General features: G+C 48.2%; 4 protein-coding genes across 4 annotated transcripts; 3 read left to right on the top strand and 1 right to left on the bottom strand.

The window, feature by feature from the left end:
• Positions 1 to 1,770: 1,770 nt before the first annotated feature.
• Positions 1,771 to 3,758, top strand: K444DRAFT_695662 (uncharacterized protein; the record flags this gene model as incomplete). The annotated part of the gene is made up of 2 exons (XM_024887887.1): positions 1,771 to 2,052; positions 2,622 to 3,758. The coding sequence occupies 2 exons, from the start codon at positions 1,771 to 1,773 to the stop codon at positions 3,756 to 3,758; spliced, it is 1,419 nt and encodes a 472-aa protein (XP_024732377.1).
• Positions 3,759 to 3,974: 216 nt separating this feature from the next.
• K444DRAFT_89242 (uncharacterized protein) lies at positions 3,975 to 5,475 on the bottom strand. The gene is made up of 3 exons (XM_024888781.1): positions 5,264 to 5,475; positions 5,106 to 5,212; positions 3,975 to 5,026 (listed from the first exon to the last, which is right to left on the bottom strand). The coding sequence occupies exons 1-3, from the start codon at positions 5,272 to 5,274 to the stop codon at positions 4,011 to 4,013; spliced, it is 1,134 nt and encodes a 377-aa protein (XP_024732376.1). The 5' UTR covers positions 5,275 to 5,475; the 3' UTR covers positions 3,975 to 4,010.
• A 1,632-nt stretch (positions 5,476 to 7,107) lies between these two features.
• On the top strand, positions 7,108 to 8,603 carry K444DRAFT_537850 (uncharacterized protein; the record flags this gene model as incomplete). Its single annotated transcript, XM_024875496.1, has 3 exons — positions 7,108 to 7,263; positions 7,314 to 8,147; positions 8,262 to 8,603. 3 exons carry the CDS (start codon positions 7,108 to 7,110, stop codon positions 8,601 to 8,603), a joined length of 1,332 nt encoding a protein of 443 aa, XP_024732375.1.
• Positions 8,604 to 8,954: 351 nt separating this feature from the next.
• Positions 8,955 to 10,909, top strand: K444DRAFT_89224 (uncharacterized protein). The gene is made up of 3 exons (XM_024888780.1): positions 8,955 to 9,065; positions 9,184 to 9,321; positions 9,372 to 10,909. The coding sequence occupies exons 2-3, from the start codon at positions 9,247 to 9,249 to the stop codon at positions 10,737 to 10,739; spliced, it is 1,443 nt and encodes a 480-aa protein (XP_024732374.1). The 5' UTR covers positions 8,955 to 9,065; positions 9,184 to 9,246; the 3' UTR covers positions 10,740 to 10,909.
• The last annotated feature ends 1,221 nt before the right edge of the window (positions 10,910 to 12,130 follow it).

The following is a 12,130-nucleotide window of genomic DNA, read 5'->3' as shown; positions in this document are numbered from 1 at the left end:
GATTACTCCTTCTACAGGAAATCTTTAGTATGCCTCATTATCCCCAGGTAGGATTTATCGACAGTGTCCGTAGTACGAAAGTACACACAAACCCTTGAGTGGTCCTGATCACGGATGATGCAAGTGTAGAGAATCCACCAGTTGGCCACCGTCCCTATCGAGTTTACTCCAACACACTGAAGCTCCTCCAAGATTCCCTAATAGTTCAATCTAGAGAAATTATGGGGCTGCCTTTGCAAATCTGTCCAGATTTCTTGTTTCTACCTGGACTTTCGCTTAGCTCGTCAATTAACAGATGAAAACTAGCCCCTTTTTAAGCGATCCTCTTACCATCGGACTACCTGGTTCTGTCCTTAACAGAAGAGTCTCTTCCTCCAATATTCCAGTTATGTCATTTCGGCCTTTATGGAACGGAAACCTCAACTATACCAACCAGCTGATGCTATTATAGGAACGGAAACGAGCGACTGACAGCATATTCCACAATTGATAGCGCATTCGATTAACGAAAGCCACGACACTCCTAAAGAGATAATGCTTGATGCAGTCGGAGAACGAGCAGTCAACTTGCGTCCAGAAAGTCTTAGTTAATATTGTGAGTAAAGACTGCGATTTCGAGAATCAATGACCACTGATCTAGCAAGAAGTGTTCAGTGCTGCATAGGTTTGATGTATATATTCATTTATATTATTTTTGTCAGAATTTCGAGTCCACAAATGTGTTCCACCCACATGAAAAACATAAGCCATTGAAATCCACCAGCGACCGGGTTCCAATGTTGAAGGAGATTCGATACTGCTGGCGTCGGAAGCAAGATCGCCTTTTGTGGTCCCCTGCTCTTGAAAGCCCTGCCGACGAGCTCTTTACGTGACTTCCTTCGATCGCACGAGTCTTGAAAACTATATCAAGCATCAAAACCTAATCAAGTTTCGAATTGCCATCCTAGTCTACCATGAGGAATACTCCCATTTCGGTCATATCCCTCGGCTCTTCCTTGTTTCTGGTCAAATTCCAGAAAAGAGGTACGTGTGGTTTCCACACATCTGGCCAATTCAATCTCTTACCTGATCAACGCCCATTTCATAACTCGACTTCGTATGTGTACCGCATAAATAAGGAGAGCTATCACGGGATAATGGAACTATTTGAACGTGCTCCACAAGAATATTTTCCAATCGATCAAGTATCGGCTTCGGCAAAGGAAAGGTTGACAACCTTGGCTCGCGGTGACAATGGAGATGGTTTTGGAGATCACTGATGACATTTCGAAGATCCAAGGATATCTCAGGGTAGAAATAAGAGTCTGGAAGGGGTATACGCTATTTGGAGAACTTGTTGGGGCGCGAGTTCATGTCTTCCGAGATACGAACTAACTCGGAAAATTTGAACTCAATTGGAATGTCAATCCAAAAAACGCAGACAATGAATGAACACTTTGTAGACTATATATCTAACTACCCTTGCGGAATTTAAAGCATTTGCACATGCTCATTCACCGGTCAAAATTTAGAAAATTTACGCGGTGATGCACCTCTATAAAATCGAGGTTCGATACGATAAACAGTCCAAAATACTTCAACGTCTCCCAACCACCTTTCATATAGCGCATCCTCGCACGATAAGAGTCAACCCCATTTACTCAAACCTTAATAAGAACAAAACCGACCTCTGCGATCCCTTGCAGTTCGATTAATACCTACCTCCAAAATACGGGTTCTTTGGGCTAGCAACGTCGTCCGAGTAAAGCCCACCACCAGAAATGACTCGCAATGGCTACCGCATTTCCATTGCCCACAGATAAGTGGGCTAGTGACAGACCAATGTTGCCGGTAGAAGAGCTCCCCGTGCTGCCAGAGGAAATTTGCATGGGTTCAGTTGTGTGGCTACGACAACGCTTTTACAAGGACGAAGACATAACATGTGTCCGACCCAGACATTGCGACGACTTCAAGCTTGAGAATGAGGGATATAGACATCCACTTGTGATTCTCAAGATCTGGCAACGATCTGGATCTGCAGAACCAGGAGATTTGATGCTGGGTGTTAGAGATGTAAGTTGTTGTCAATCCTTTCTCGCTGTCACTTTCGCGTTGTAACTTTATCACTCTATATATTTTCTCCCAAACAATCCACAGGCGAGTGAACAACCCTTTATTCAGGTGAATTGAATATTAAGCTGTTATTATTAGTAGAAATTAGGATCATAACAAGTGGAGCTAACACCATTTCAGTTGACAAGCTTTAGAGAAACCCCTTCGAGAACTACAACAATAACAAAGATCGGCCTATCAAATTCAAGGAATGCATTCCTATTTCACACCGCGATGACCCTTAAGGTGACAATGCAGGACAACTTTCGCTAGCATTTGGTTGGCTGAGAAGCAAGTCATGGGTCCGTCTCCAACACCTTCTTCTCGTCCATATCAGCAATCTATGGAAGTACGACTGGCACAAGGGCTCCCACGCTTATGACCAACGTCTGAACAAAGAAAGTTACGAGAGACTGATGAGAATGTTTAGGATGGAGGGAGACGAGTATGAGAGCACGGAGACTCTCCTGGTTGCTGCTCGTTTGAGGCTGCGCAACTTGGCGAGACAAGAGGCTGTGAAACTCTAAGAGAAATATCGTTTACAAAGCGAACGTCGAAGTGGCCCAGATGCTTTTTCAGAAGTTGATTTGGAGGATAGCTACACTAAAACTCCGTCCCTTGCCAACACCAATCGGAGTCATGATAACGCGGGTCAAGACCTCGGTCAGGAATCTGTCGCCGCCACGAAACACTGGAAGACCCAAACTTCTAGGGCCAACGGTTCTTGCAGCACAGTTGAGCCTGCTTCTTCTCGGGGTCGTCAGTCCCGCGCTACCTACACCATGACTCCACAGTACCCCCCTTCAGCCCTGGTCAACCGCCAAATCACTCCAGACTCTGAACGAAAACATTGTGCTGCAAGCTCCAGCAACGAGCCTCGAGACCACGATTTCCCTATTCCAGAAGTGTCTCCTCCTGGACCGATCTTGAGCATTGCTCCTGTACCTGGACCAGTACATCGACAGCCTCAACTCCCGCTACATCCCCACCTAGGCTACTTTCCACCATATGTTGCGTCAAGCTTCCACCTAACCGTACAAAATAATTTCCACTTCATCGAATCCAAAGCTCAATTCAATGCGCCGTTAACCACGAACTACGGGATGATGCCTCGCCAAACCACGCAGCCAGCATATCAGAATATAGGACAGCTGTGGGGACAAGGGTTGGTTCAACAACAGCCGCAATGGGATCAACACGTCGGTCAACAAATGACACCGCCAATCGGCCAAAATATGTCCCAATTGATAGGGCAAGCAATGGCACAGCCAATGCCCTACTTGAACCAGATGGTCAATTCATTCAATGCCAACATCCCACGAGCCAATCCTTACCTTCGAAATAATACGAACCAGCGCCCGCAGAATTATCCGGCACACAGGCAAATGAACAACCGGAATCAAGTGCCGTTTATGCAGCTTCCACATAGATCAAATCAAACACCCTATCCACGGGTCCCACCCGCGTCAAGTGGTCCCACGAGAAGAATCTCCCACTCGGTTATGGATAGCGTCTCAGCCATGAATGGTTCCCTGACTGGAAATGGTTACACTCCGCAGTATGGCCAACAGATCTCACTATCCCGAAGGATAGCTCCGTATCCTGGCGCCCAGCTAACGAAGTTCAAGCATCGAGGAACGCGCACTTCTAAGAAGAAGGGCAACTGATTGTACTTCTGGGAGTTGGGAATCTTTGGTATATCAGCTTAGGAGACCGCTCTGACTGTATTGTGAGATTCCGATTCTGGATGGTGCTTTGTAGATATCAACGGATCTGGAAGTGGATTTAGAGTGGTGGTGATTTTTGGGGGTGGGGGGGACTACCCTCGGAGCAGGATTATCGGAGTAGGTTTGTACAGCAAGAAATGAAACTAAATGTTGTTTCCAAATTTGGAGATTCCATTGATTGACGACCAAATGCTACTTGTAGATATATGTATACTTCTTCTCCCTCGGCTTCGGTGTAGGCAAAGGAGTAAGGACACCAGTTAAATACTTCAATTCTAACTCGCTCACTGGACGCGGTGCAAAAACCCCTACTAAACCTCTCAGCTCCGCTTTACTCTTCGGCGGTGCTGAGACCGGAGTATTTGGTCTTTCTGAGAGAGATCTTGATGGTAGTTGAGATGGCGTTTCCCGGTGAGGATTCGATGCTCCAGAATTTGATCTTGAGTGAGATGGCGAGGTTGCTGGGAGTAAATTTGTTGTTTCTCGTGCTTCGCGCATCTCTGATTCGGCAGTTTGGAGATGAGCCGTATTCAGAGGATGAGGTGGCGATTCTTGGATTCCCAGTCCGATATCCGCGTCGGTGACTTCGCTTGAACTCCCACTGAATTTTGACATTTGACTCCGCTTCCTGCCCCCTTCTAGACCTCTCCTTATACTCTCGGCTGGCAACTCGAAGATAGGAACTCCGTCTTCTCCAGGTAGTTCCGCGGTTTCATACTGCCCTGGTCCAGCGGACAATTCTGAAGTTCCGAAGTCTGGCCTGGGAAGTTTGTTCCACCACTTCACCGAAATCCCTTTCCTCGGCGTCCCACCGTTCATTCCAGAACCACCCCCTCTTCGGCGAGATATAACAAAGACAGTGATACAGAAAATCGTGAATATCAAACCGGCAACACCAAGCGTTACAGCCACAACGTTGAACGAAAAATCGCCATCTTCAGGTTGAGATCCCGATTGACCTAATTTGGGCCTCGTCGCCGGAATTGATGTTACAGCAAGAGTGGTTGGTGTCGCCGCATTGAGCCCCACGAGAGCGACGGCGGAGGGGCAGGATTTGGAAGAGCAGCTGAATTCTCTTGCTGTTGGTGGATTGAGGCCTTGGCCTTTTCTAGGTGAGTCGAAGGGGACGGTGAAATTAATGGCCTCCATAGAAAAGCGGTTTGAATAATTGACGATCTGGACGCTGGTGTTGGATTTGAGGGTTGAGGCTACGCCAAGGAAACTTTTACCCGGATGAGGATATGTTTCTTAGGGGATTGAAGAGGAGAGGGAGAGGGAGAGACTGACTATGCGTTGTCCTTTGAATTGGGAACGTTGAATCGATCCCAGGAGATGACGTTTGAGAGGGGTGTGGGAGACGTGAAGGTGCTTGGGGTTGTGCTGGCCATTTCGGTCTGTTGATTGTGAGCTAGTGGTAGGTTATGGAAAGAAGGATGGCAACGAACGTAGTTATCATTGTCTCCCATATAGAGAACTATGGTGTAGGAGTCTAGATTTGAGATCGTAGGGACGATATTTGATTCTATCCAGGTGATAGTGTTATCGTTGACACCCGACAGGGTTTCTCCCCCGGCAGGGTAAGTGATGAGCACATCAGCTGCAACGGCACCAAATAACGATATAGTGAAGAAAGATAGCATCACGATCCTCATGGTACTAATTGGAGCATACCTTCTCTTCATCGAAATTGCAGCGAGCAGAAAAATCAACTCAAGGATTGAATTCAAGAGGCAGTGTCGCTGGGCGGGGTCGGGGTGGCGGGACAAGACATCGGATCTTGGTGCAGAGAGCCAACACCGATCACCTCGAACCAAACACGAAAGGATTCATGCAAAACTAAGCCTTGCAGAATCTTGAGGTTATCCAATCGACGGCCGTCCCAGTAAACAGTGACGCCCTGCCACCAACATTTGACCCCTGCATGAACTGTCGTAGGTGGCTGTGTCAAGTGTCTCGGTGGTGAGTGAGCTTTGTTTGGGCCGCGGAGGCTTCAGCTCGGTATTCCTGTTTGGATTTCACCATCGGAATGTTGGGACGGGCAGTAAAGGTTCAAGTGTAAAGTACGTGGGTTGCTCATGTAACACCAACATCTCAATTCCATGCTCCAAGCCGCAGCAACTCGAAACCAGCTGTTACGCCTCACTTGCAACGACTTTGCGGCGAAGCGATATGAAGGCACTTGCTCTTACAAGCGTAATGTGAGGATGAGTTGTCGATGAAATGATGAAGTTGAGTCGAGAAAGGTTGAGAAGTTCCCGACGTTGGAATTAGGGGTGCTGATCCAGGCTCGTTTATTTGGTTTAGCGCCTATTGGTAACGAAGTAAGCCCCGTCACCCCCGACAGGAGATAATCGCTAAATCCACCGCTGAAGTCCCCGAACTGCCTCGACGCTGTCAACCAAATAATTTTCCCGAGTTTGCAGGACACTAAAACTTCGTTCAAGAAGTCTCTGATATTCCAATTTCTCCGAAGACCTGATACCAATAATAAGATTATGTCTGCAGATCAAGGAGCTCTCTTACTGCCGGTCGGCCACCAATCACGCTGTGGTTCCAGGAGCCGAAACTCTCTTGGAACAGTGCCTTGCCCAAGAGAGGATGCACCAAATCGCCCAATGAACGTCCCTACGAAGTCATTGAGTGGGACGATCTCGTTCCCTATGGCACCCGATGGATGCACTGCCTCCAAATTTCCCGATAAGCAGGAAAGGAATCGGGTAGTAAGTTCAAGGTCTTCGAATAGTCAGCCTTCCAGTTGCTTCTGGCTGACCGGGGTGCCAGAATGGAAGGATTCTGCAACAGATACAGATTTAATTTGCCCTCCAGACTCTTCCTCACAAAATTGATCTTTGAAACAACTGGGAACATCCGAGCGGTTTCTACGCGCGAGTTTGGAGACTTGCTGCCTGGCTCCAAATAGTAGAACCCAAAAGCTTTATTGAAGTCGCATAGATAGGTACGGAGTACAATCATGGCTGACGCGTAAATTAATCCGGGTGGCTAGAGACCTTGTTGAAATACCGCTGGCTGCTATTGACGCTAATCTTTCCCATTCCCGATAAAGTGATAATTGCTTTTCCAACCCGAATTATTGGATTCATTTGTGGCTTTCAGCGTGGCTTTCAGCGTGGCTTTCAGCTTGGCTGATTTTGGAGCATCAGCGGATGGTAAACGAAAGACAGGGCAGCACACCCCAAGCATACTCCTCTGCTGTCTTAAATTGCAAAACTCTCGCCGAATCCACTCGGAATGGTAGTTCAGTCTTCCATTTCTCTCATCTCAATTCGTAATGTCGCTCAACCTCTTCTCTTACTGTCGTTCGAATGATTGCTGCTATTCGTATTATTGGAATAACAATACATGGATTCCAACAGGGCTCCCAGACTCAAGGAACTCAGATTGCCAGTGCCCTTTTAAAGGGGATCCAGATATTGCTGGCCCTGGAGTAAGATTGTTCTGTTCTCCAGACAATGTTATACGGACTGATATCTTTAGGTGATGGCAGCTTTCATAGCGACAGCATGGATAACCTGCTTTGTAGCAGGCATCAACGCATACTGTGGGTTAGCGAAAAGGTTTGACAAATATCTGTCATATCACGCGTCCTGGAATCGCGCCGAAAATCTCAAGAACCTTCTACGAACTATCGTACCCCCCTTGCCTTTTCAAGACTCGGAATTTCCGGCCGCAAGGTGGAGCTTTCTTGCACGCTGCATTCGATGTGTGGGAGGCATATGTCGCTGGGGAGTTGCTTGCGTTCTGTTTCTATTCGAGAAAGAAATGCCAACTACTAGGAGGGCTGCCAAAAGCGCTCTCGCTATCCTTTGCGACATCCAGGTTGTCACCGGGACAGCAATCGTGATTGCCGGAATCGTACAAAAAACATCAGCGACCTTCTACCATCAGCAATTTGTCATGAACTACTGGTTTCTTACATTGAATTCGTTTTGGGCGGCCAGGGCCGGCGGTTTGAATGATAATGAGGATGACGATAATTGGCATTATTGGACGAGGGCTTTTGCCATCTTCGCCACCTGTGTGCTGTCAGTTTACTACCAATGGTTCACGATACCTCGACAACATCGCGATTGGGACCCTTTGAACAGCGGATTCTGCTTTATTTCCCATGACAAAACAGGATATACGCAAAACTACATTTGGATCGCAGGTCTGCTAATATTCGCCGTGTATCTTTTCTTTCTTCTCCTCGCTGGAATCACAAGTCGAAGCCCAACATGGATGGACAGACTCTCAATACAAACGACTTACTTAGAGAACAGATATCGCGAGAAGTACGAACGTTGGATACAATCAACACTGAACAGACCTGTTCCCCAGGGCGTCGGATCAGCGGCCGTTTCGGGTGCTCAGCACACTTCACTCGATCCTAACAATCATCAATCGGCTGTTTCCTCAACTCCAACAACAGAACGACGCTTCAAGAGTTACAAAATTCTTCACTACATAGCGTGGTGGGTTCTCAACTTTCCTATCTTTATTGAGTGGGGTTTCCTCCGATACATGGAGCTCGTAGCTTGGGGCGACCCTCAATCGATCATTATTGTCCTTGCGTTCTTTGGCTTCGCGGCATGGAACACCTATGATCTGATTGATCTTAAGCTATCGAATACCTACCTAGCAGCAGATGAGTCTGCTTGGGGGTTTGGTCAAGTACTTCCGGTTGTACTGTTGGGATTGATTTTGCTGAATGTCTTGGATAGTGTGCAGAGTGAGTGCCTAGCGTCGATGACCAGTGACTTGAGGGAAGATGCTGAGCTTGAATAGAAGCCGTAAAGGAGAACAAAAAAACTATTAAACGAAATACCCCTGGAACAATCACACTGAGGGGCCATCTTGCGTAATTGGATAAGCGGTTGACGCAACGTCACACAGGGTCACGAAACCGTGGCGAACCTCACTGATCGAACTGGCACAAAAGGGTACTCATGGCTTCAACTAATTGATAATGGTCATGCAGCTACACTCTTACATCAATTCATGAATCATGAAAAGAGGCCATAAGCGGGAGGCTGTCAGAAAACTGGGGATGACCCAGAGCTGGTACCACACGTGACTTGTCAAGACCACAAACGAGGCGTGCCTTCCCCTTTTCGACGACCGGCGTCCGAGCCATCTTTAATCCGCTCTGAACCGATCAACAAAACAACAGGATCATTTCTCGACGCAGTTAGAGCTACCAATCCTTCATATACATAAAAATCCTCGCCTCGCGATAGCTGTCTCCGCGTAAGTGCTCCAATTGCAATCTTCCACAGCCTCCCAGGAGAATCATTTCCATTCTCCCCACAACCTCCTGGAAGAATCACCGCGGAGAGCACCAAGGCTGACTGGCATGGACTCGCAGACAACCAGATCCCATGGCACCAAGCGCGAAGGGTACAAGCGCGAAGTCGCTTCTCCTTCGACCATGGAGACTAGGGGGAAGGAGAAGCGAACCTGTGTTTCAATGGCGTGCATGCCATGCCGAAATCGCAGATCCAAGGTCAGATACTCTTCACCCTTCATGGAATGGCCCAGGCTGATACATCCCAGTGCGATGCAGTGATGCCGACGTGCGGCTCTTGTCGAGTCCATAACACAGAGGCGGCGTGCCATTACAATCCCGATAAAGACCTCAGAACAAAGGGTGCATTGAGGAAACTACTCGTAGACTACGGAAAGGAGAAGCGCACCAGCGACTTTATCCTCCGATCGATCAGTCAAGGTTCCGAAGCCGATGCTGCAGCAGTCGTGCAATTGCTCCGCAACAACAATAAACCGGAAAACTACTCTGACATTCAGGATCAAGTCGTTCGGATGCTACACTCTGGTGGAAATATAGAAGTCGTTTCCGGACCAATACCCAGCGGAGAAAGCGAGCCTATGTCTGTTCTCACTCTTGACGCGTCACAGACCACGAGCAGTCAAAGTCGCCACTACGGCGCGACGTCGAACCTGGCTTTCCAGGGTGATGAGCTTGGTCTCTCAACGAACGAACCTGCTGGTGAGGTCCCAAATTGGACGACTGTCACCTCCGACACTGAATTGATTGATCATCTTCTGAAAGTTTATTTTACCTGGTCGCACCCGTTTCACGTACTCTTCTCAGAGGAATGCTTTCATCACGGCATGGGTGAAAAGCAGCGCAAGTATAAGTACTGCACACCTCTTCTGATGAATGCTATTCTCGCCGTTGGTTGTTGCTACTCAGATAGACCAGAGGCCAGAAAGAATCCAAACGATGCAGACACCATCGGTGACCATTTCTTTGAGGAAGCACAGCGGCTCTTTGCTGAAGTCCCAGATGAAGCCTCTCTCCCGATTGTACAAGCACTTGGGCTGATGTCTCTTCGCGAGACAATGCACAATCGGGTATCAAGTGGTCGGAAATACATTTCTCTGATGTCCAGCATGGTAGCAGAACTCGGTCTCGAGCGCCCGCCAACTCCAGACAGAAGAATTTCCGATGCTGAAGTTGAAGTTCGCAAGATCACATTCTGGGGAAGCTTTGCTCTCGAAACAGCATCCGCTATGTGGCTGGGAAGAACGCCGTCACCTTTGAAGCCAACAGGACTTGGTCACCCCAAGCTGTCACCTGACCTCGAAAATGTACTATGGAAACCCTTTGGTACCCCCAACTACGACGGCGGCGAGACTGAGTTGGCCCAACCAAGCAGGAAATACGGCGTTCTACTCCAGCTGTGTTTTCTCTCGGGGATTGTTAATGACTTTCTTAATGATTTCTACTCCTCACGGAGCGGCCTCACGTTTGAACAATCGTGTTTGCATCACGAAAAGCTGCAGAAATGGCGTGTTGATCTTCCTACAGCTCTACAAATCAAAGATGATGGAATTACGTTGCCTCAGATTATCACACTTCAGTGCGTCAAATCTGCTCCGTTTGGCTTGAGTGTGTGCTGATCCGATTCCAGCTGTTACTATCACAACTGCATTATCGTGCTACTCCGCCCTTTACTCAACGCTTTACCCCCCCATGGTTTGAAATCTGCACGCGGACTGTGCGGCGAAGCTGCCGGCGAGATCTCTCAGCTGATGGATATCTATTCGCGAACCTACGGTCTGGACAAATCGTCCTTCATCAACTCGAACTCCCTCACATCAGCAGCAATTATTCATGTCTTCTCTGTATCGAAGCCAATTGGAAGTTTGGAGAAGAAGCAGCAGACAGAGGTGTACCTCGCAGAAGCCATTCAAAAGCTGCACGAGATGAAAGCCGATCGATTTTTGAGAATGGTCCAAAATGTTCTCTTCAAGTGGCGCGCTAATGTGCCAGCCAGCGTTCAACCAGCCTTGGACGAAGCTCAGCTGGATTCTACCACTACCACGGGAGGATATGCGTTTGATTCTACCAATTTCGCTGAAGACGGCGGGGATATGTGGGCCATGGAATGGGAGCGTTCAATGTTCTATCAAGAGTAAAGACATTGAAGGATGGGACAGATTAATTTTTTTCTTCTACTTCTTAACGCTTAATCGTAATGACCTAACCGTACATAGGATAATCAAAACTCACTACCGCCATGCCTTCAATCAATCCGCCCCCCAACTCCCGCTTCTCAGCCGGCAACACTCGCCATCCCACTCCTACCAGGCCCTCAGCAAACATTAATGCATTCCTCGCCCAATTAAACAGTTTCCACTCCAAACCAACTCTTGATCTGAAATCCTGTCTTCCCACCCCGTCTCTCACATTATAATCCCTTCTCGTTTCCCAATCTCTCCTCTTCTTCCTTCTTCTCTCACTCATCCCTCTTCCCCCTTTTAAACGTCGTCTCCTTAGCGTGGCCCGTCATCGCTGTCGTAACTAGCCACAGTAACATCCCATTCCATGTAAATATCCACGATTCCACAATCCAGGCAGCGGTGTACAATTGCCACTGAAGTCTCAACTCCTCTTCCTGCGGATATGGTTGTCATAGCAACCTGCTCCCGGGCCAATCTGTGATCTCCTGGTCTCGACGCAAATATTTACCGCATTGCTGAGACGGTGAGAGGAGCCTGCTGGGTATATATAGGAAGATAGACTGGAGATGGCGAGGGCGGTGAGCTGGAACTGGGCATGCCCGGTGAGGCGGAGGACATTCCTGAGGAGGAGGGGGTGGCTGGTGGAGGGTCAGGAGAGGAGAGAGCAAATATGGTAGGTGGTAAGGCGGAATATTGGGAGGTATATGGTGGCAGAGAGTGGAGCGAGAACTTCGATGAGTTTGGTGAAAAGGGGTGGGTGGGTTGAGAATGGCATCGAGGTTAAGCGAGAGTGAATAGGGGGATGCAAAGGGCGAGGGAACACGTGA

The sequence above is a fragment of the Hyaloscypha bicolor genome (assembly GCF_002865645.1).
Source record: "Hyaloscypha bicolor E unplaced genomic scaffold K444scaffold_125, whole genome shotgun sequence".
NCBI classification, from domain to species: Eukaryota; Fungi; Ascomycota; class Leotiomycetes; order Helotiales; family Hyaloscyphaceae; genus Hyaloscypha; species Hyaloscypha bicolor.
Note: the sequence above shows the minus strand (reverse complement) of the source record. Positions and strands in the feature narration are given on the sequence as shown.

Bases quoted from the DNA above. Each gene is read 5' to 3' on its own strand.
- K444DRAFT_89242 (XM_024888781.1), bottom strand. The intron at 5,027-5,105 runs GTCAGTCTCTCC...TCCTTGGCGTAG, and splicing joins AATTCAAAGGACAACGCATA to CCTCAACCCTCAAATCCAAC.
- K444DRAFT_89224 (XM_024888780.1), top strand. From the start codon at position 9,247: ATGGAGACTAGGGGGAAGGAGAAGCGAACCTGTGTTTCAATGGCGTGC. The intron at 9,322-9,371 runs GTCAGATACTCT...GATACATCCCAG, and splicing joins GCCGAAATCGCAGATCCAAG to TGCGATGCAGTGATGCCGAC.